The sequence below is a fragment of the Crocuta crocuta genome, unplaced genomic scaffold, assembly GCF_008692635.1.
Source record: "Crocuta crocuta isolate KB4526 unplaced genomic scaffold, BGI_CrCroc_1.0 scaffold288, whole genome shotgun sequence".
In the NCBI taxonomy this organism is placed as follows: domain Eukaryota; kingdom Metazoa; phylum Chordata; class Mammalia; order Carnivora; family Hyaenidae; genus Crocuta; species Crocuta crocuta.
In genome coordinates, this window is record NW_027532607.1 from 6,354,872 (window position 1) to 6,376,569 (window position 21,698).

Consider the following 21,698-nt stretch of genomic DNA (forward strand, 5'->3'; position numbering starts at 1 on the left):
CTCTCCATAGTGATGAGGAATGGCTGTGCCTTCACCTGAATCTGTCATTCCATTCATGCCACAGGATGACGCTTAAGGCCGTGCTATTTCTTAGAGACGAAGCTCATAGAGATGTCCAGAAGCCAGTTCCAATGGGAGGCAAATAAAGTCTCAGTGAGCATTGGGGAAAACCTTACACATGTCTGCTAATGAGGCTGAGACGCAAATCTAGGTGGAAGCAGGTTGGGTGAAGAGGTTAGAAAGTCCAGGGAGTGGCAGGTGATGAGAGGAAGACAGTTCCCAGACAAAAAAAAAAAAAAAAGCATTAGGTCAGGTATCCAGAAATAACAAGACTGAAGATCCCATAGGCTGTTCCTAGTGCAGAGAATTCAGTGTAGACACTTTTAAGGGTACTGGGCATCGCTGTGTAGGAGGTCAGCTGGCCCAAAAGTGATCTCACTGTGGAATCAGGCACAGCCCAATTCAGTGTGGAAACTTCAGGGTGGCTCCAATCCCTCAGATTTTCCATTGGGAATTAGTATTGCCTACTTCATTCCCCACCCCCAGCGCCGTTCGTGTACGTTCTATAGTTGATCAAAAGACTAACCCTAACATGAATTCCTTATTATGCCTGTAGTAGATAGTTTCATTTTGTAAGGGCTCTGATTTTGTCTCCTTTTACCCAGTTGTTAAATTCAGAGCAAAATGCTTATACTAGTGGAGCTTGAAATCTCTGCTTAGGGAAGTAATGCACATTTGAAATAATATTGAGATAAGGAAATGCGGCTGTCAATTTTGATTCGGCCCACATTGTGCTCAGAAAGCATCTCACGTTTCTAAAATTCTCAGAGCCTAAGAGTGAGAGCCAGAGACAATAAACAGAGTTCTGTAAATGCTTTTGGTAAACAGTCTAAAAGTCATGGAACAGCTTATCCAAAATAGCCACAAATTATTGAGCAATGAAAGTAAAGAACTATCGCTTTAAAAACAATTCAGGTTTACAAATCGATCCCCAAGATCCCTACTTCTTCACAATCAATATGTTAAGCAAATTTCAGCTTATTTCCACACTCGGTTTCTGGTTAAAAATCATATTAAGAGTTGCATAATTTTAAAAACTTTATATTTTAACACAATGCTTTCATTTGTATAATGTTAACCACAGAGTATTCAAAACGTCAAAACAACCCATTCATTTTCCAAACAGTTTCTCCACAGAGGATTAGCATTCAAATTTATAAATTTGTGATGAGGAAAAAAAGAAAACCCTGAAACACAGTTCACAAAACAGAAAAAATACAATGAACTTACTTTTGAGAAATCTGAAGCAAGGAATCTAGAATCACACTTTATCCACTGATGTCCTTATCTAGAAGAAAAGGGTTCGTATTTTTTTTCCTCGTTTCTACCGCCTCTCTGCAATTTACTTTCAATGCTTGACTTCTGTGAAAAATCCCTGCGCAGACTGCCTTCCGCAGCTTGTGACCTCAGTCCCGCAGCTCTGCCAAACATCAGTCACGTGATCTCTCTTGGATTGTTGGTGTTTTCACTTCTATTCAGCCAGTTCCTTGCAGAGCATGGAAATTTACATTTACACTTCGCTTCCTGGCCATGTCATATTATAAAGAGCAATCTTATCAAGGAGATCCAATATTCCTAAGCGTTTGTCTGGTATGACCAAGCTAATTGTGGGCTGATATCAAAATTTAAGCAGTGCCTTTGAAGGGAAAGTAAACAGTTCAGAGAAAAGCTCCTCTCTACACAGAGGTCGGTGCTGCCTGCTTGACATCATCACTTGGATAATCAGGGTTTTCATTTCTCTGTTTCTCATTTTGATTCTAGTCTCCCTTGAGATTTACTCTTTGACCTGTGGATTATCTCAAAGTGTGGTGTTTCATTTCCAAATGTCTGGCGATATTCCTAGTATCTTTTGGTTATTGATTTCTAGTTTCATTCTTTTTTGGTTTTTTGAATTTTTAAAAATATTTCTTTATTTTTGAGGGAGAGACAGAGACAGACAGAAACAGAGCATGAACACGGGAGGGGCAGAGAGAGGGGGAGACACAGAATCTGAAGCAGGCTCCAGGGTCTGAGCTGTCAGCACAGAGCCTGATGTAGGGCTTGCATTCACAACCTGCGAGATCATGACTTGAACCGAAGTCGGATGCTTAACCGACTGAGCCACCCAGGCATCCTGAGTTCTAGTTTAATTCTACTGTGGTCAGAAAACTTATTTTGTATGTCAAATTTGTTAGGACTGGTTTTATGACCCAGGATATGATTTATCTTGATGAATATTCCCTATGCATTTGAAGAAAAGTGCATTCTGCTATTGAGGGGGGTATTACATAAATATCAAAGAGATCCAGTTTGTCGATGGTGTTGTTGAATTTTTCTATATTTTTGCTGGTTTTCTGTTTACTAGGTCTGTTCATATTTTGTTCAAATACTGAAGATTTTAACAAAAATTATGGATTCTTCCATTTTTCCTTTCAGATCTAACTAGTCTTGTCTCATGCACTTTGAAGCTGTGGTGTTTGATGCATACAGTTAGGACTGGTATGTCTTCTTGGTGGATTGGCTTTTTATCATTAGATAACGATGCCCATCTTTACTCCTGGTGACTTTCTATGTTTTGAAGTCCACCTTGCCTGATTTTAATATGACCATTCCCACTTCCTTTTGATTAGTGTTTCCATAGTATATCTTCCCATCTTTTTATTTTCAACTAACTGTATTCTTATATTTGAAGTGACCTTCATTTAGACAGCTCGAGTGATGTCATTTTTGTTCCTGTGTTTGTTTAATTCCAATCTGAAAATATATGTCTTTTAATGGACATAGTTAGAACAGTTACATTTCACCTAACTACTAATATTTTAGGATTCAGGTCTGCCGTTTTGTTATTTGTTTTCTCTGATTTTCATCTTTCTGTTTCCCATTTCCTGCCTTCTTTGGTCTTCTCTGAACATTTTTAGTTTTCCAATTTTCTCATTGTGANTTTAACTTTACACAGTCTACTTGGAAGGAATAGTTAACCTTTTTAAGTAGAATGTAGAAGTCTTACCATCATATAGGGGCAAAATAGGTAGGCAGCCAACAAGGTGTTGCTTAATAGATACAACCAGGAGTCAAGAATGGAGAGTAAGAGGCTAAGGACAGTCATTATCACCCCAGTAAAAAGTTATTATCTCTTGTGTATTTGCCAGTTCTGAGCTAATCTTAAGGTCCAGAATCTGTTGTCTGAAGAAGTAGTCAGAAGAATCCCCAAAACATCTTGACAAGCATATACTCTGATGATTTCCCCTAGGCCTTACTCAAGAGGCCTATAGGGGCGCCTGGGTGGCTTAGTCGGTTGAGCGTCCGACTTTCGCTTAGGTCATGATCTCGCGGTTCGTGGGTTCGGGCCCCGCGTCGGGCTCTGTGCTGACTGCCAGCTCGGAGCCTGGAGCCTGTTTCAGTCTGTGACTCCCTCTCTCTCTGACCCTCCCCTGCTCACGCTGTCTCTCTCTCTCCTAGAAATAAATAAAACATTAAAAAATAAAATAAAAAAATTAAAAGATAGAATTATTGTACATCTTCGTACATTTTTGTATCCAGATGATCTGAAAAATCAACCAAGTACAAGCAACAAGGATGAGGAACAAGATAAAATGATAAACGTTCACGGACGGAGTTTGCCCCAGGGTTAAACTATGTAATGCATTAGCTTATGTTTGAGAAAACAAAAAGTGCTTCTACATTGCCCATCAAGGGAAGGAAATACTGCTTAGAGAGCTCCTTCCTTGTACATGAGCCAGTGTTTTTAACACATTCAGCACAGCAGCAGGAAGCAGTAGGAAGCAAGAGGAAGGGACATTTGAAAAGGGAAACATCAGATCATGCAGCTGAATTATCTGTGGTTTTCTAGGGAACAGATACCCTTCTGTGTCCCTTTCGAGAGACCACTGCCCTGAACTGGGTTGAACACCCTTGTCATTGACCAAAATAGGCTCCGGAGGGCAGTTAGAACCCAAAGTGGAGCCCAAGAGACCAAAAGGACACCACCAACAGCGGTGGGCCAGTCCAACCACAGTGCCAATCGGAGACGGACCAATGACCATGTCACTGAGAAAGTTGAGGTGCTTGGCTTCATCAAGGAATGAAGAGAAGATGTGTCACTGTGACCACAGCCGCTGTTCACAGGAGTCGTAAGAGTCTTCCAGAACCAGGAAACCCAAACATTTTCCACAGAACAGGTGACAAGCAAGGGCATCACTGACTGATGAGAAGGAAAGCAGCGCAAAGAGGAGGTCATGAACAAGAAGAAGAACAAACACAAAACTGAGCTGGAGGGAACGATGCCAGATGCTCACATGTAAAGTGCAACTGGCCTAAGGAGAATGTGTTATTGAGATGAGTGGCCTGTTAACCCATCGTGTAGACCAAAAAAATAATATCGGGACCAAAGGGATGTTTCTTATACTTTGTTCTTAACGTGTGTGTCTCTGTGCTCTAAAAAAGATAATCTCTTTTAATGAAAATATATATAGGGTATATAATTGGGTTTTGTCTTATCTTGGACTCCCCAAAAATATGCAAAACAATGAAAAATCAAATAAAAAAACAAAAAAAATAACAAAGCAAAAGACGAAGTCATCCCAGCAACAACATACAAATGAACAGAATACCTCACCTCCCTGGCTTCATGCTCCTGAATTTCAGTGTAAGAGTTTAAAAAAAAGAGGGTTTTTTTTCAATGTTTATCTATTTTTGAGAGAGAGAGAGAGACAGAACATGAGCGGGGGAAGGTCAGAGAGACAGACAGACACAGAATTCAAAGCAGGCTCCAAGCTGACGCGGGGCTCGAACTCTTGGACCACGAGATCATGACCTGCTGAAGTCGGCTGCTTAACCAACTGAGCCACCCAGGTGCCCAGCGCTGTACACTAGTTGAGTTATGACTCACGGCGCTTTCATATGACTGTGAAAGGCATGAAGCTGGTTCATTTCATTCTCCATTCAAGGAAGAAATTGCTCTGGGGGGCAGGATGAGTAGACAGCCTTTGGCTGTCAGTTCCTTCTGGATCTGCCTTTGCTGCACAACCTCACATTCTTCCTTGGGGCTACTTGCATCCAGTGATGACTGAGTGAGGCTAGGATCAAAACCCAGCTGTTCAACCTGATGGGGACAGCTCTGTCGGCATAACCCGTCTAGAGCTCTCCGGTGGCTTGCTTGAGGCTTTCTTGCTCTTACATCACAATTCCACATCTCTTTTGCTCCCATCTTCTCTCTTCCTTTTTCTTTTATGAGATATGAATCTCTTATTATCTTGCACTCAAAATTCCAGTGTAGCACAGCAGAGAATCTAACCTTTAATATCAGACATGGTCCAGAAAAGCAAGCGATGAAAGTTGATTTTGCAACCGGATCACTCACTTACTGGCTGGAAGTGGAAACCTAGCTTATTTGGGTAGTATGGTGTTAGAAGAACATGGCCCCATACACGAGGCGGTGGTGGACCAAGTATTAAAACTTTCATCACTGGAGAATTAGGAGATGCACTGGTGGAAATGAAGGCACCAGCAGGTACATATCTATAAGGCATTTGAGACTATGGTGTCTCAACAGGTAAATACACAAATGACGATATTTGATGGCTATTGCTAAACACTGTTAACATCCTGCAGCTGAGGTCCAGCAACAGACAACTGGAAACCAGACATGAAAGCCCCGAGGACTCCTCAATGACACACAAGAGCCCATGCCTATAATAAAGTTCTCTCTGTCTCACATATGCATATAAGTTTATGTGTAAAGTTAGCAAATGACAGTATGATCCTTATGGATAATTTCAGGTCTGTATACAATGACTATATTCTGATACTGGCTAAAACGCACCCTTAACTGTTAGGTGAGGAGTTTGTATTTCATCAGGCTACCAAAGGGGCGCCTGGGTGGTCAGTCGGTGAAGCATCCGACTTCGGCTCAGGTCATGATCTCATGGTCTGTGGGTTCAAGCCATGCCTCAGGATCTGTGCTGAGAGCTCAGAGCCTGGAGCCTGTTTCAGATTCTGTGTCTCCCTCTCTCTCTGCCCCTCCCCAGCTCATGCTCTGTCTCTTTCTGTCTCAAAAAGAAATAAATGTTAAAAAAAATTTTTTTAAGTAAAAGAGCCATAAATACATGCTATCCACAAAAAACGAAAGCACACCTTAAAGGCCCAAAGATGAAAACAAAAACATCAGGGAAGAAACACCATGAAAGACTCATCACAGTAGAAAACTGGTGCGGTTCTTCTGCTTGAAGGACAAGAATTATTGCCGGTGATACAGGAGTCTTTCCCAATCATGTGGAGGTTAATTCATTAAAAGACATTAAAAACCTAAATGTGTATAGACCTAAGAGCTGAGCTTGGAAACTCATGAGTGAAAAAAACAGAACTACTAGCAGCTGTATTTATTTAATAAAAAAATGAGTGGAAAGAGAAAAAAAAAGAAAGAAAGAAAGAAAAAACAGAACCGAAAAGGCCAACAAACAAGTCTGCAGTAAAATCTGCAGATTTCAACAGCTGTGGCTCAGTAGCTGATAAAATCAGCAACTATGTCAGAAATGTGAATACAACCCCGTTTCTTGAACTAACTATGGAGCTCTCTAGGCAAAAAACCAAAACAAAACAGATTCTTTTAAAAATCTTTTTATTGTTTTATTTATTTTTGAAAGAGTGAGAGACAGAGCGCGAGCAGGTGGGGACAGAGCGGGAGACACAGAATTTGAAGCAGGCTCCAGGCTCTGAGCTGTCAGCAGAGAGCCCGACATGGGACTCAAACCCATGAACCATGAGATCATGACCTGAGCCGAAGTCAGATGCTTAACCGACTGAGTCACCCGGGGCGCCCCAAAACAGATTAAAAAAAAAAATACACATGGACTAGTCATCATAGTAGATGTATATTAAACACAAAACAAATCTCAATAAATTTAATAAACTAAAAATATTTTACAAGTGCACTGTGACCAAAAGGGAATTAAATTGAAAATAATAATAGCAATTTATCTGGAAAATGCCCAAATAATTGGATATTAAGCAACATATATATAACAATGCATTTTCAAAGAATATATTAAAAAGAAAAATATTTTGAAGAGATAAAAGTGAAACGCAATATATCAAAATTTGTGAGAGGCAGCTAAAGCAGTACTTAGAGGACAATTTATGGTTTTGATGGCTAGAATAAAATATGAAAATAATACAGAACTTCAATGAAACTAGAATTTGTGGTCTTTGTGAAGACTGGTAACATCGCTGAGCTCTAGCTAATCTAATCATTAATAAACACACAAACATGCAAATTGTTAGTAGCAGGAATGAAAGATTGGCAAAAATATACCAGGTAATTGGCACTAAGAAATCCAATGTAAGAATACTGATATCAAGCAAATACAACTCAACTAAAAAAACTGAACAGGGCAATTAATTAATAATAATTATTTTTTAAAAAAAATATTTATTTTGGGGAGAGCACAAGCAGGTGAGGGGCAGAGACAGAGGGACATAGGATGGAAAGTGGGAAATGGGCTGACAGGCTGACAGCAGTGATCCCATTGTGGGGCTCGAACTCACGAACAGTGAGATCACACCCTGAGTTGAAGTCGGACACTCAACTGACTGAGCCACTCAGGTGCCCCATATAATGATTATGATATTTATTGGCCAAAAACCCAGCAACCAATTTTATAAAATAAAAATTACAAGGAGATGCAAGGAGACAGAAACAGGGCATCTCAACAGTGGAATACTTTATTTTATTTTTAATTTTTTAATGTTTTATTTATTTCTGAGAGAGAGAGAGAGACAGCATGAGCAGGGGAGGGGCAGAGAGACAGGGAGACACAGAATCTGAAACAGGCTCCAGGCTCTGAGCTAGCTGTTAGCACAGAGCCCGACACGGGTCTCGAACCCACGAACTGTGAGATCATGACCTGAGCTGAAGTCGGTCGCTTAACCGACTGAGCCACCCAGGCACCCCTCAACAGTGGAATACTTAACACACCACCTTGAGCATGAGACAGAGGAACTGGACAAGACATAGTAAGAATTCAGAAGATGTGAACAGCAGAATAAAAAAGGTACTATATATATATAGAGGCGCCTGGGTGGCTGAGTCATTGAGACTCAACTTTGGCTCAGGTCATGATCTCCTGGTTGGTGAACTGGAGCCCCGCATCGGGCTTGTTGTCAGTGCAGAGCCCGCTCTAGTCCTCTGTCCCCCTCTCTCTCTGCCTCTCCTGCTCACGCTCTCTCTGTCTCAAAAATAAATACACATTTTTAAAACGGTACTATATGTAGATATCAACGCATAAGACTATAGTTATACCTGCACACAGTTCTATGTATCTTTTAAAAATCACAAAGAACAAGGTACTGCATGAATCATGTATATATGTATCTATGGCTGGGCCTGTGTGTGTTTGTGTATTTTGCATGTGTGCAAATATTCTTGCAACCTTTCCGTAAATCTGAATTTATGTCAGAACGTATCATATGTCAATATAAGTAACTTTACACCCTGATTACAGAGAAAACAGCTTCATCTCTCTTGTGCACATGAACCAGACAGGCGTAGTGATCCGATGCCGGGTCACAAAAATCAATCACCAAGTGCTAGATCAAAGAGAAATGTTATAAACAGTATTCTCAGAAAATGACATAATAAAACTAAGAATGAGTAGCAGAACTTGAAAGGCATTCTACGTGGAAACTGCACATCCTTCTGTTAAACGTCTCTTGAGTAGAAAGGGAAATAAAAATTGAAGTTAAACATTTTATAAAATGTAATGATAATAAAACACTACATATCAGAATCGGTGGCATATATTTATAGAAGTGATTAAAGGAAACTTCATGACCTTAAATAGAGTTGGTTCACAACTTCAAGAGTTCCCAGGTGAAATCTGAAACTGGCCCCTAAGGTGGAGAACAGGGAGAGACAAACGACAGAAGGCAGGTCATTCCAGATGGGCAGATGTCAGGTTTAAGAAGCAAAGGGACTTACTTATAAGGCTTGTCTCCCACACCTCCAGACGGGATCTCTGCACCCACGCCGGAACCTGCAGTGTTTACCCAGAGTCCTTAACGGGGTTTGATCATGTAAACCCTGGAAATGGTCTCAGCAGCACATTTGTCTCTCAAGGTCTCGACCTGCAAAATGGCTCACCGGGTGGGCGTAGTGGGAGGGGCATACATTCCAGAGACAGGGGAGGGGCCAGCCGCCTCCGGTTGCTGGGGCCAGCCACAGGGTCCTAGGGCACTAATGTCCTCTTGATAGCCTCCTCCAACCAATCTTCCTATCCAAGAAAAATCTAAAATAAAATCAAAATGTAATGTCCAGCACAGAAAGCTAGAAAAAATAACAACAAAATAAACCAAAAAGAAAGCCAAAGCAAAGAGTCCAGAAAAACAAAAGTAAAAATTAGTAAGTGCAGAACAGGAAAACAGTAGATCTCACTAATTAACCAAAAACTTTTAAATAAATAATTAAAAGTATGTTAGGGCACCTGGGTGGCTCAGTGGGTTGAGTGTCTGACTTCAGTTCAGGTCATGATCTCATGAATCATTAGTGGTTATTATGATTAATTAAATGGATTGATTTTTGAATGTGAGCCAGCCTTGCATTCTTGGACCATGATTATCTGGATTTGATTTGGTAACATTTGGTTAGGATTTTGTGTCTATGCTTATGAGGCACGTTGCTCTATCATATTCATTTCTTGAAATACCCTTGTCTGATTTTGGTATGCAAGTAGTCCTGGCCTCTTAAAACACGTCGGAAACCTGGGTGGATCACACAAGGTCAGATGTCTGAAAGGGGCACTCCGACTCATCACATAAGCTTTTAAAGGTATAGGATATGCTGGACTAGAGGAAAGCTTAGGCAAGCAAGCATTGGGCTCTTTTTAATGGAAGTATAATTAACACAGAGTGTAATTTTGGTTTCAGGTGTATGATACGACGATTGAACAATTCTATACACATCACTTAGTTCTCTACGTGTACTCTGAATCCCCTTTCTCTATTTTACCCATCCCTTCAGTCAACTCCTCTCTGGCAAACACTACTTTATGTTCTGTATTTAAGATTCTGTTGGGGTTTTTTTTGAACCAAATGTATTTTAAAGAAGAATCCTTGAGCCTAAGTGTCCATCAACAGACGAATGGATCAAGAAGATGTGGTTTATCTATACCATGGAATACTACATNATCCTCAGCAACTAACCCAAGTATGGTTGAAATATTCGGTGTTGAATAACTGTTTTGAATATCATGGTGTAACCTGGACCAAATGTGTTAACGTTCACACCAGTGGGGTATAAGGGCCCAGGACAGCCCCCCCCCCAAATATGCCAATATGGCACATTAATTATTTTGAATTAAAGCTACTTGGGAAACAGCCTACACAAAGACACTCAGACCCTCGTCTGTCCCTCTGAATGCAGGAGATAAATCTTTCCATAGGAAAGGTGCACTTCCTGTACTAAGAAGTAAAAAGATGTCACTATCACCAGATGTAGGAACTTGGAAACTGAGAAAGCTGTAGAAACAAATGTTTTTACTATCAGCTACTATCTCAGCCCAAATTCCACTTAGAATTCCTTACTAATTAAAACTCCCAATTATCTTTTCCTTTACCCTGTCAATTCTTCATGAATTTATTGTCCCTTTGTCTAAAATGCTTACAGACTACCTGCCTCAGGTGTGTTTGGGTCTCAGTGTCCTAATTGGGCCTCCAGGCATGTGTAATAAACCAGTGAAAAGAACCTTAGAGGGGAAAAAAGGACATTTCTACCACCCCGAAGAGGGAATAAAATTGCTGGTGCCTGAGCACAAATTAATGCAGTGTTACCAAATTCTACCAGTAATCAGTGAATCCTTCACCATTACAAATGGGCAGGGAGGGGCGCCTGGGTGGCTCAGTCAGTTAAGCTTCAGACTTCGGCTCAAGTTGTGATCTTACGGTTTGTGGGTTCAAGCCCCGCATCAGGCTCTATGCTGACAGTTCAGAGCCTGGAGCATGCTTCAAATAATCTCTCTCTGTCTCTCTCTCTGTCCCTCCCCTGCTCGCGTTCTGTCTCTCTCTCAAAAATAAGTAAGCATTAAAAAAAAAAAACCTTAAAAAAAAGAATGTGCAGAGAAAACAAAAATTCCTGTTTTATTTTTAAATGTTCTCTAAGCAGTAAAAAGGAATCGTAAATGTCTTTTGACTACCAGCATATTTCTTTTTTTAATTTTTTAATGTTTATTGATTTATTTTGAGATAGAGAACACAAACAGAGGAGGGGCAGAGAGAGAGGAAGAGAGCGAGAGAATCCCAAGCAGGGACTGAACTCACAAACTGCGAGATAATGACCGGAGCTAAAACCAAGCATCAGGCTCTTAACTGACTGAGCCACTCAGGTGCCCCCAGTATATTTCATTTTACTGTCCTTTATTTTACTTTGCAGATATTGCATTTTTTCCCCTACAAATTGAAGGTTTGTGGCCACTCTGAAGCAAGCAAGTCTGTTGGCACCATTTTTTTCCAATAGCATCTGTTCACTTCATGCCTCTGCATCACATTTTGGTAATTCTCACAACATTTCAAAAATTTTCATGATTACTACATTTGTTACGGTGATCCGTGATCATGACCTTTGATGTTACTACTGTAATTGCTTTGCAGCCCCACAAACCTCGCCCAAATGGTCGGGGTCGGGTGTGTTCTGACTGCTCCACTGACTGGTAATTCCCATGGATTTTTAATGGAAGTTCAAGTTTATTGGTCTCCAATGTGACGCTGCTAAAGTATACCCTGGATCATAAAGAGCATTGGAGGGTGAAGTTGTGGGCTGTGATAAATTACTAGGAGGAGCATAAACTTGATGATGCACTATGGCTGTGTTTGATTTTGCTGTAAATCTGTCTGTGGCAGGCACAGCTTCAAGGAGCTGCTCGCTCAGCAATGATCAGTATTCAGGTACACGCCAAGATTCCAGAGTGGAAATTCCAGGAAACAGAATCTAGAGAACATCGTCCTGGTTAGTTAGGTCTCAATCCTGGAAACTTACAAACTGCAAATAACGAATCATGTTTACTTCTTATTTCCAAAAGGCTTGGCCTTAGAACAAAATTGACACTATATATTCAATACAATACAATTTAGTTAGCAAAGGTCACCTGATTGCTACCTGATGTTGAAGATGGTAAGATTATAACAACTTATGGGGATTTCTCTTCTCAACATTTTGTCAGTTTTCCAGATTCTCCACTATTTTCTCAAAAACGCAAATGCTTTTTTATAAAGGGAAAGAGATCCAAACATGAAAATCTCTGTTACCTGTGCCTATTGGTTAATATGTGATCATTTCTTCAAATTGTCACTATCTTAATCTTCTAATGAGTGGAAAACGTTAACAAAAACAAACAAAAGAGTGCCATCAAAGGCTTTTGAACCTTTTGTTGAATTCCCAGCTGCTGAATTGCTTTATTATATTCTTAGCCTGTAATTGATGGACTTCTGCTTTTGTTTATAAAGATGTGGCCTTATTTTTCAGGAAACAAGTACAAAGGAACTTGCTACTGAGGGGCAGTATATTTTGTTCGCGTCATCACATTAAAGTGTCTTGTTTCATTCCCTTTTTCTCAAGAAAGTTTTTGCTCATGTTTGGTAACTTACACTTTCTCTTTTAACCGCTTGCCCTGTTTAATGAGAAAGAAAGAAGAGAAGAGAAATTTAACATTTGAATCAAAGAAACATCCTGCAAATCAGTCATAGCCTGATTATTCCATGGTTTGAATTAGCTGCTTAGAATGTGTGAGTGCCAAATTTATCACACAGGTGTTTCTCTGCTCCCCTCCATCACTCTGCCCCTCATGCCTGGGTTCTGTTTTTAAAAGTACAATAGTGTACTTTTGAAAATAAGTACATGTCTCTTGTTTCCATAAATATGTATTNTGGGTGGCTCAGTCGGTTGGGCATCCAACTTGGGCTCAGGTCATGAGCTCGTTGTTTGTGAGTTCAAGCCCCACATCGGGCTTTGTGCTGACAGCTCAGAGCCTGGAGCCTGCTTCAGACACTGTGTCTCCTTCTCTCTCTCTGCCCCTCCCCCGCTGGCACATTGTCTCTCTCCGTCTCTCAAAGATGAATAAATGTTAAAAAAAATTATTAAAAAAAAGAAAGTGGAGGTGCAGGGGGTGGGATGCAGGGGAGAGAGGGAATCCCAAGCAGGATCCGCACTGTCAGCACAGAGCACTACATGGGGCTTGATCCCATGAACCATGAGATCATGACCTGAGCCGAAATCAAGAGTCAGATATCCAATTGACTGAGCATCCCCCCGAGGTTCCAACATAGACCTTTTCATGGAAATGTGAGAGAATGTATCTAGGTAATGGTCTTAGAAGAGAAGTTGCAGAATTGTTGGGTAGGAAGGTGTGTGTGTGTGTGTGTGTGTGTGTGTGCGCGCGTGCGCGCGTGCGCATGCCCATATCCCCAGTGTTCTCTGTACTCCCACCTGGACCACATGAGAATTTATTCTCCTATATCCACTGCAACGCTGAGTATTGCCATTCTCTCTGCCCATCTGTCCTTTGCTCTTTGAGGCCATATTCCCTTGCTTTCCAGAAAAGTCAAGTATCTTCTCATGTAGATTTCCTCTTTCATTAGCTGTTCTTTCTATTATCTGACCTCCTAACTATTTGGCTTTTACAACTAATGTATTCTTAGCAGTTCTTTATTCCAGGTATTTCCTTTCCTATGTTGTTTGTTTCAGACAACTTCTTGAGGCACTTGCCTGCTCTTTAACTTCCTTAATTTTTATCATTTCTTCTGTTGTACGTAGGTTCTAATTTTGTTATGATTGAACATTGTAATTTTTACTCTAGGGTTGTGTGTCTGTGGGTGTCCTGGTTTAGAAACGCTTTCCTCGGAGCGCCTGGGTGGCTCAGTCGGTTAAGTGTCTGACTTCGGCTCAGGTCATGATCTCACGGTTCGTGGGTTTGAGCCCCACATCAGGTTCTATGCTCGCAGCTCAGAACCTGGAGCCTGTTTCAGATTCTGTGTCTCCCTCTTTCTCTGACCCTCCCCTGCTCACGTTCTGTCTCTCTCTGTCTCAAAAATAAAAACTATTTAAAGAAAAAAAAAAAGAAATGCTTTCCTCTCTGGAAATGAAAATATATTCTTCCATGTTTTCTTCTCACAGTTCCCAAGTTTTATTTGTCACACTTTCTCTTGAATCCACCTACACTGGTTTTTGTGTGAGGTACAAGGTGGGGATCTAACTTTTTTTCTTCTGGATTTGTCAGGTTCATTGTCATACCACCATTTACTTTTTACTTCTTTCTTTTCTCATGGATTTTTTAAATGCGTTTCCCTCTTATTTTCAGGCTTTCTATCCTTTCTATGAATCCCTTTGTATATCCCTTCCTCGCTGTCTGAATTACAGAGATTTATAAGAAATTTTGATAAATGATTCTTTTATGCTTTTCTTTAAAAGTCTTCCTGGCTCCTTAGAGCCTTAACCATTTGTGGTTGATGATGTTAGCTCTTCCCTAAAGGACATTTTTGGTTGTTCACTGTAGCTATTGCTGTTGTTGTCATTTTCTATTTTTTTCTCCCCAAACACATATCTATATTCCTTTTCACAGTTTTTCAGCAGTCAGGTGTGACCAGAAAACTAAGATCTTGATAAGGGAATGTAAGTAGGAGTGATAGGAGCCAGCTTTTTTATTTTTAATTTTTTTATTCTTAATGTTTACTTATTTTTGAGAGACATAGATGGAGTGTGAACAGGGGAGGGGCAGAGAGAGAGGGAGACACAGAATCCGAAGCAGGCTCCAGGCTCAGAGCTGTCAGCACAGAGGTTCAAACCCATGAACCATGAACCAAAGTCAGATGCTCAACCAACTGAGTCACCCAGGCACCCCAGGACCCAGTTTTTAAAATTTTTTTTTTATGTTTTATTTATTTTTGAGAGAGAGAGAGAGAGAGAGGCAGCATGAGCAGGGGAGGATCAGAGAGAGAGGGAGACACAGAATCTGAAACAGGCTCCAGGCTCTGAGCTAGCTGTCAGCACAGAGCCTGACGCGGGGCCTGAACCCACGAACCACAAGATCATGATCTGAGCTGAAGTCAGATGCTCGACCGACTGAGCCACCCAGGCGCCACCCCCCCACCCCCGCCCCAGGACCCAATTTTGAGTCAAGCTTTTATGGATGGGGTTTGCCCAATTCACCATGTTTTCCATGGATCCCAGAGCAGATGTCTGAGCCAACGGGTGGGCGGGTCTACTTCTCTAAATCACCACTGGAGCAAAGATATCCATTGGCCAGGCATAGCCACCTGGAATTCTTTTGTAGGGAAGACTAATCTCATTTGTTTGAGCTATTCCATTCTTTTGGATTGATTTGATATTGTAACCAAACTTGTCCTTTGGTTAATATACCTTTGCATGTCTTCCAAATATTAACATCTCAGAAGCATTTTGACAAGAAAAAACTTAGAAACATTTCAGTAATGAATCATCCAATTTCTTCAGTGTTTAATCCTGACATTTTGGAATATTCCTTCATACCTGTAACTTATTCCATCAAAGCCTGACACTATTTACTATCTTTATCATCTTGGCCTACAAGAAAGAAGCTCCAATATACCTCAACTCTTTGTGGAATTTCCAGTCACCATCATCAGTGCTCTTGCTGTATGGAATGTTAGTTCCACCTTTTCTGTGTATAATACACCAGAGTAGATGTTTTGTTACAATCAGAAGTTGATTCGATGCATGAAGAGATGTCACCGGCGACCACAGAAAGGCTGTGATATGCTTGAGGGAATGGGAATTCTCCCCCTGAAATTGAGATTTAGACACATTTTAGCTGGGTTCAAAACCCATGACCTGTTGATCTGTCTCCTTAAGCTTCCTGTCGTTGATCATCTGGGAGAATCAAAATGGCATGGTTATAAAGTGAATGATTATAATCTGAGTCAGGAAGGCACACTAAAGGTAATCAAGATGAGCGTGCTTGGGCAGGAGAAACTAGGTGGGGAGAAATGGTATTTACTGTTTTAGAGTCTTGGATAGTAGCAAGACTGGGGATGAAGATATAGTGTAATATGAGCCAGACTAGGCTATATATGCTCCTTTACAATCTTCTATGATGAGTGGTGCTTTTTGCTATAGACACTATCCTCAGGCACTGTACGTCATGGTCTTAGGCCAAACTACTCAAGCATGGTTGAAATAGCCAAGAATGTGAGAGTATGCTTTAGAAGCTTTTATAGACATTTAACATTTCTGCAACCTCACATAACACGTTTTTGTATTTCAGAAGGTATCTGTCTGTAGTCCGTTTTAATTGCTGCCTTTGAGTGGATTATCTTAGGAATCCGGTGGTAGTAGAGGAATGATACTATAGCAACAAGTCTGACCCGCAGCACACAGAACTCCACAGGTGTTCTTAAAATCCCCTGTTCCTTTTGGTAGAAGTGGAATGAACATATTTTCTAACCTTTGTATATATTACTTACTGTTCATAAACGTAGCACATGTTCAGTTGAGCATTAAGATTACCAGTCTTCTGGGGCACCTGGTTAAGTGTCCAATTCTTGATTTTGGCTCAGGTCGTGATCTCATGGTTGTGAAACTGAGCCCCACATCAAGCTCTGCACTGAACATGGAGCCTGCTTCAGATTCTCTCTTCCTCTCCTTTTTGCCCTTTCCCCACGTTCTCTCTCTCTCTCTCTCAAAAAAAAAAAAAAAAAAAAAAATCAGTCTTCTAATCAGGAACATAGAAGACCTATACTCCAGAGTATTGAGAAAGACTTTAAATTTGAGTAATAGATCCAAATTTTAATCAAAGATCTGGTTGAGAAACATATACATGTGTGGATTTTTAAAAAGATTTTAGAGTCTATTTTTTCAGTGCTAAAATGACATTAAAATATGCAATTTTCTTGGGGTGCCTGGGTAGCTCAGTTGGTTAAGTGTCCAACTTCAGCTCAGGTCATCATCTGATGGTTCATGGGTTTGAGCCCTGCATCAGGCTCTGTGCTGACAGCTAGCTCAGAGCCTGGAACCTGTCTTTGGATTCTGTGTCTTCCTCTCTGGCCCTCCCCACTCATGCTGTCTCTATCTCTCTCTCAAAAATAAATAAAACATTTAAAAAATGTAAAAAATATGCAATTTTTTTTATATGTCTTCAGTGCTCAAGAATATTGTGTCTACAGTATGTTGAGGGATGTAAATGGAATAAGTATATACACTTATTTGGTGAGCAAGTGAACTGATTTTTCTCTGCCAATGCTCACTCTCAAAGATGGAAGCTCACGGGTCGGTTTGGGAGTTTAGAATGGGTGTGGCAAGAGATCATGGTTGTGAGGGAAAATGTGCCCAATGTATGTGACTCAAATGATAAAGAAAGTGGACAAAGTTGCTTTGGGGTGGAAGGCGGGTCAAAGTATGGATGGGTCTTGAAACTATGTTATCTTATGATTATCTAAAAAAATGACCTAGAGAATTTCTAGGACAGAGTTTGAAAATAGTGAGAAAATAAGCAAATATAGAGCAAAGTGTTCAAACAAAGTGATAGATACCACATGAATTCTAATAGCTGGAAATGAATGATGAGAAGGACAATATAAAATCTGCCTTAAGGGATAGGAATATTTTTATTTTTGCTTAACCTTTCCTTCTTTTTTCGGACAGTCTTTTTCACTATTTCCCACTCATCATTTGCTGAAATCAACATCACAAGTCAATGGGCTCCACCTTAAAATTTTTTTCAATGTCAAGGTGTTTTCCACTTCTTCACTCAGTTTTGTCAGTTTGTGAAAACTGGGCAATGAAGTTCAAGAGCAGCATGAACTACAGAGAAGAGACTTAACATCCAAAATAATCCAACCATAAAAGAGAATTTTCTTGTAACTGAACAGGTTGCAATATTCTTGATGTCCATTAGTGAGGAAAGAGCTGCAAACCATAATCCAGCCTAAGTTACAATCCTATAGTCTATAGACTAAATCCTATAGAATCAGCAATATAAACAATGAGTTTTCATCCTATATTGCATTTTCAAAAGGTTAAGTCTATAAAAATTTATGATGACCTAAGATAAAATTCTCTGAATGCTCCATGAGCAAGTCATGTTATCTGTCAGTTCCTACCATTAAAAAATAAGCAAATGATGGTAGGACCTCTGAAGTCATTTTCAGCTCTGAATTTTACTCCGAATTTTAATTTGTATTGATGAATGTACTTCTAAACCCCAGGTGAGGAGTCAGTGATGGGGAAGGAGGTTTTTCCATATGTGGTGATGTGTCTGCCTCAAAATTTACCTTTCCTATCAAGACACCACCCAAAGGAAAGGCTTTCCACATATAATCGGGGAGGCATATTTTAAAATACACCAAACAGGGGCACCTCGGTGGCTCAGTCAGGCATCTGACTCTTAATTTTGGTTCAGATCATGATCTCACGGTTCATGAGTTCAAGCCCTGCGTTGGGCTCTGCACTGACAGTGCGCAGCCTGCTTGGGATTCTCTCTCTCCCTCTCTCTCTGCCCCTTCTTCTTCTTCTCTCTCTTTCTCAAAATAAATAAATACACTTTAAAAAGTATATTAAAGTACACCAAACTAAGTGAGGAACCTCACTTAGTTTTCAATACTTTTGGCCACACTTGCTTTTTCAGAGGCTCCATTGATTCTGGACACACCAATGTGCTGAGTTCTTTATTTTCTCTCACTGAAATAATTTACAAACCATTGTGCAACACATTACTGAAGCTTGTGCTCTCTTTAAAAAGTTCAAAGAGACTTGAACTTCAAGCAGAAGTTGGTTTAAAGGTATATCATTATAATGCAGTGGGCTGATCTGGGCCATGTCTAGGGACATTTTTGATTGTTATACTGAGGTGAAGATTGCTACTGGCATCTAGTGGGTGGAGATCAAGATTGCCATAGAATATTCTATAATATACAGGGCAGCCCCTCTGTTCCCCCTCCCCCAACAAGGAATTATCTGGCACAAAACATCAATAGTGCCACCGGTGAGAAACGTACATCTACTATGAGAAAAATAAACCCCATGTCATTAAAATTATTTATTCACAATCTGTGTAATGATTTCTTTTATTAAGCCCTTGGAATAACTGATTCTTACTTGCTACTTCAAATATTCCAAGCAGTCACTCAATAAAACTTTGTATATCCAAGTTAGGTCATTCCTTCCTGGTGTTCTACAATATAGGGAAGGGTAGTCTCACTCCAAGGCTTCATGTCTTGGGTTGGAAGCTACCGTTGTTTAGCTATACTCTGAGGATGGCGTGGCCCAAATGGATTGAGAGTAAAGACAGGGTCACCCTTGCGGAATCTTGATCCAGGAAAGGACTGGGGACATGCAGCTTAGAAGAGTTCAAACGTCTTTGGCAATTGCATCAGTGTCCTGACCAAGAAATATTTACTCCAGGTTTTTGTCCCCAGCCCTTTCCTGGCATGATCTGGGTTAGTGAACATCATGTTGACTCTCTGTTGTCACAAACAACCCCATGAGCTCATTAATCTCAGTAGCTCAATACCACAGAGTGTTTTGCAGTGGTTGCATTTTTTTGGTTTTGTTTTTGAGTACGTGTAGGTGTGTGTTTCACGGCCCAGTGCTGTGCAGCCCAGGTGGTTCTGTAGACAGCTCATCTCCAATGTAACTCCCAAGATGGGTGCCAGAAAATTTGGTTTCTGGTGAGATCTTTCTTCCTGGCTTGCAGGTGGCCACCTCCTGTGTCCCCATGAGATCTTTTCCCTGTTGGCGCACAGAGAGATACAGTGTCTCTTCCCCTTCTTATAAAGATACCAGCGCTATTGGAGTAAAGCCCCCATCTTGTGACCTCATTGAACTTTAATTATCTTCTTAAAGGTTCTACCCCCAAATACAATCACATACTTCATGGCTTTCGCATATGAAACTTGGGGAAACACAATTCAGTCAATAACAGCTGGCAACAATAATAGCAGCAGTAACAACAAAAAACTCACCCAAATAAGAGTATACAAGTATATTGCATTGGTTTTAAGGTGTCTACAGGGTCACCAGTTGGAGAGCTCATGACATATTCAGCCTGAGAAATTAAGATCTTCATGAGGGTAGACCCTTGCATCACAAGAAAACATAAAATCAGAAATATGTTTCAAAATTTTATGTAAGATATGTAATTTTTAAACTTTCACCAACTTGATTATTGAAATTCTTACTAAAATTCCTTAATAGCTTTCAAATTTCCTTTATAGTCACAACAGACAAAATATAGACTATACAGCATAAGACCTGAAAAATGACAGAAAAGGAAAATGTATGTGTTCAGAACCAACAACCACAACAAAAAGAAACAAACGAACTGAATTACCAAAAGCAAATACTTGTGATAAACACCGAGTGGTGTACGGAAATGTTGAATCACTATATTGTACACCTGAAACTAATATTACACTGTATGTTAACTAACTGGAATTCAAATAAAAAATTTTTTTAAAAAAAGCAAATACTGTGCTGCTGAATAATCACTTTCCCCCAAAATCAGGATTAGGTCTTCCTTTGTACTTATGTACTGTATTCCAAAGGATAAGAAGGCATGCATTATTTTGATGTTTGAAGACAAAATAAAACTAATCTCCGTATCATCCTCAGAAACCCAAACATTCTATAATAAATGCATTTTTAATTTACTACTCTTTGACATGTGGGATTTGGTTGCTGGTATAGAAGCCGAGCAGTCTGGTTTCACGATTGTTCTCACTGACTTTGCTCCTTAGTCCCATCATATGTAATAGTATTGAGTAAAATGGTGGCATGAGTTTCAAAAACATGTTGTATCGTGTCTGAGATAAGATGTATTAATGATATAAAATATTATCTTTAAAGAGAGGCATAAGCTTAAAGGGAAACATGGGGTATTTGGCGCGTCAAGGGTCCTCCTGTGGGAGGAGCTTCCATCTCACTGAGGGGTCAAGTTCTTCATCAAAGTCATCCAGCTCCTGCTCCTTGGAGAGCTCCAGGAAAACCTGACGGGGCAAGAAATGAAGAGAGAGGGATTCACGCTGCCTCCTGCAGCTCCAAGTGAGTGCAAAGCAGGGGCACAGGTTGTACATTTCTATTCCACGCATGAAATAAAGTCCCCAAGACTGACCCACCTGCTCCAGCGTGGACTGCGAGAGGCTGTACTCCTCCAGGTCGAAGCTCTGTTTCACTGCGGAAGGATGGGTGTACGTTAGGAGGTCATATACTTTTTATTTGGAGAGTTTTACCAAGCTCTGTACAAAATGTACACACAGATAGATTTTTAAACCTAAAATACACGGTAATAAATATTCTCAGACTAAGTATGGAAAGGCATGTGCTCGCTTCGGCAGCGCATGTACTAAATGTGGAAAGGCAAATTCGCTATCTGGTCTTGTAACAGGCTGGACATCCTCTCCCATTGTCTCAGAGTCGGGGCAAGGGCACGCAAGACTGGCAAACAGGGTCAGGGGTTCCAGGCCACCAAGGCAGGGTAAGCTAAGAGATGGTTCCCTTTGTGCTAGAACACTCCCGTGCGCTCCTCTGTGTCTGCCTTCCCTCTTCTTCACTCCGATCTTTGTTCCACAGGCTGACTGAAGAGGCTTTCTCTGGTGGTTTCCACCAGGCGCAGTTCATGAGGAGAGACAGAGGAGAGGGGGCTCAAGGC

At 40.6% G+C, this 21,698-nt stretch overlaps 2 protein-coding genes across 3 annotated transcripts in view; both read right to left on the reverse strand.

Moving 5' to 3' along the window:
- ABCA8 (ATP binding cassette subfamily A member 8) overlaps positions 1-1,412 on the reverse strand; it is a 70,404-nt gene extending 68,992 nt beyond the window's left edge. For both annotated transcript variants that reach the window (XM_077780292.1, XM_077780293.1), the window contains exon 1: positions 1,291-1,412. The gene's annotated coding sequence lies outside the window, so the exon portion shown is untranslated. The remainder of the gene's footprint in view (positions 1-1,290) is intronic.
- Positions 1,413-20,296: 18,884 nt separating this feature from the next.
- LOC144244936 (ATP-binding cassette sub-family A member 9-like) overlaps positions 20,297-21,698 on the reverse strand; it is a 60,888-nt gene continuing 59,486 nt past the window's right edge. Inside the window, exons 39-40 of the mRNA XM_077780280.1 lie at positions 21,166-21,221; positions 20,297-21,036 (exon numbers count right to left, since the gene is read on the reverse strand). Of these exons, the coding sequence (XP_077636406.1) occupies positions 20,938-21,036; positions 21,166-21,221 (155 nt within the window). The 3' untranslated portion in view covers positions 20,297-20,937. The remainder of the gene's footprint in view (positions 21,037-21,165; positions 21,222-21,698) is intronic.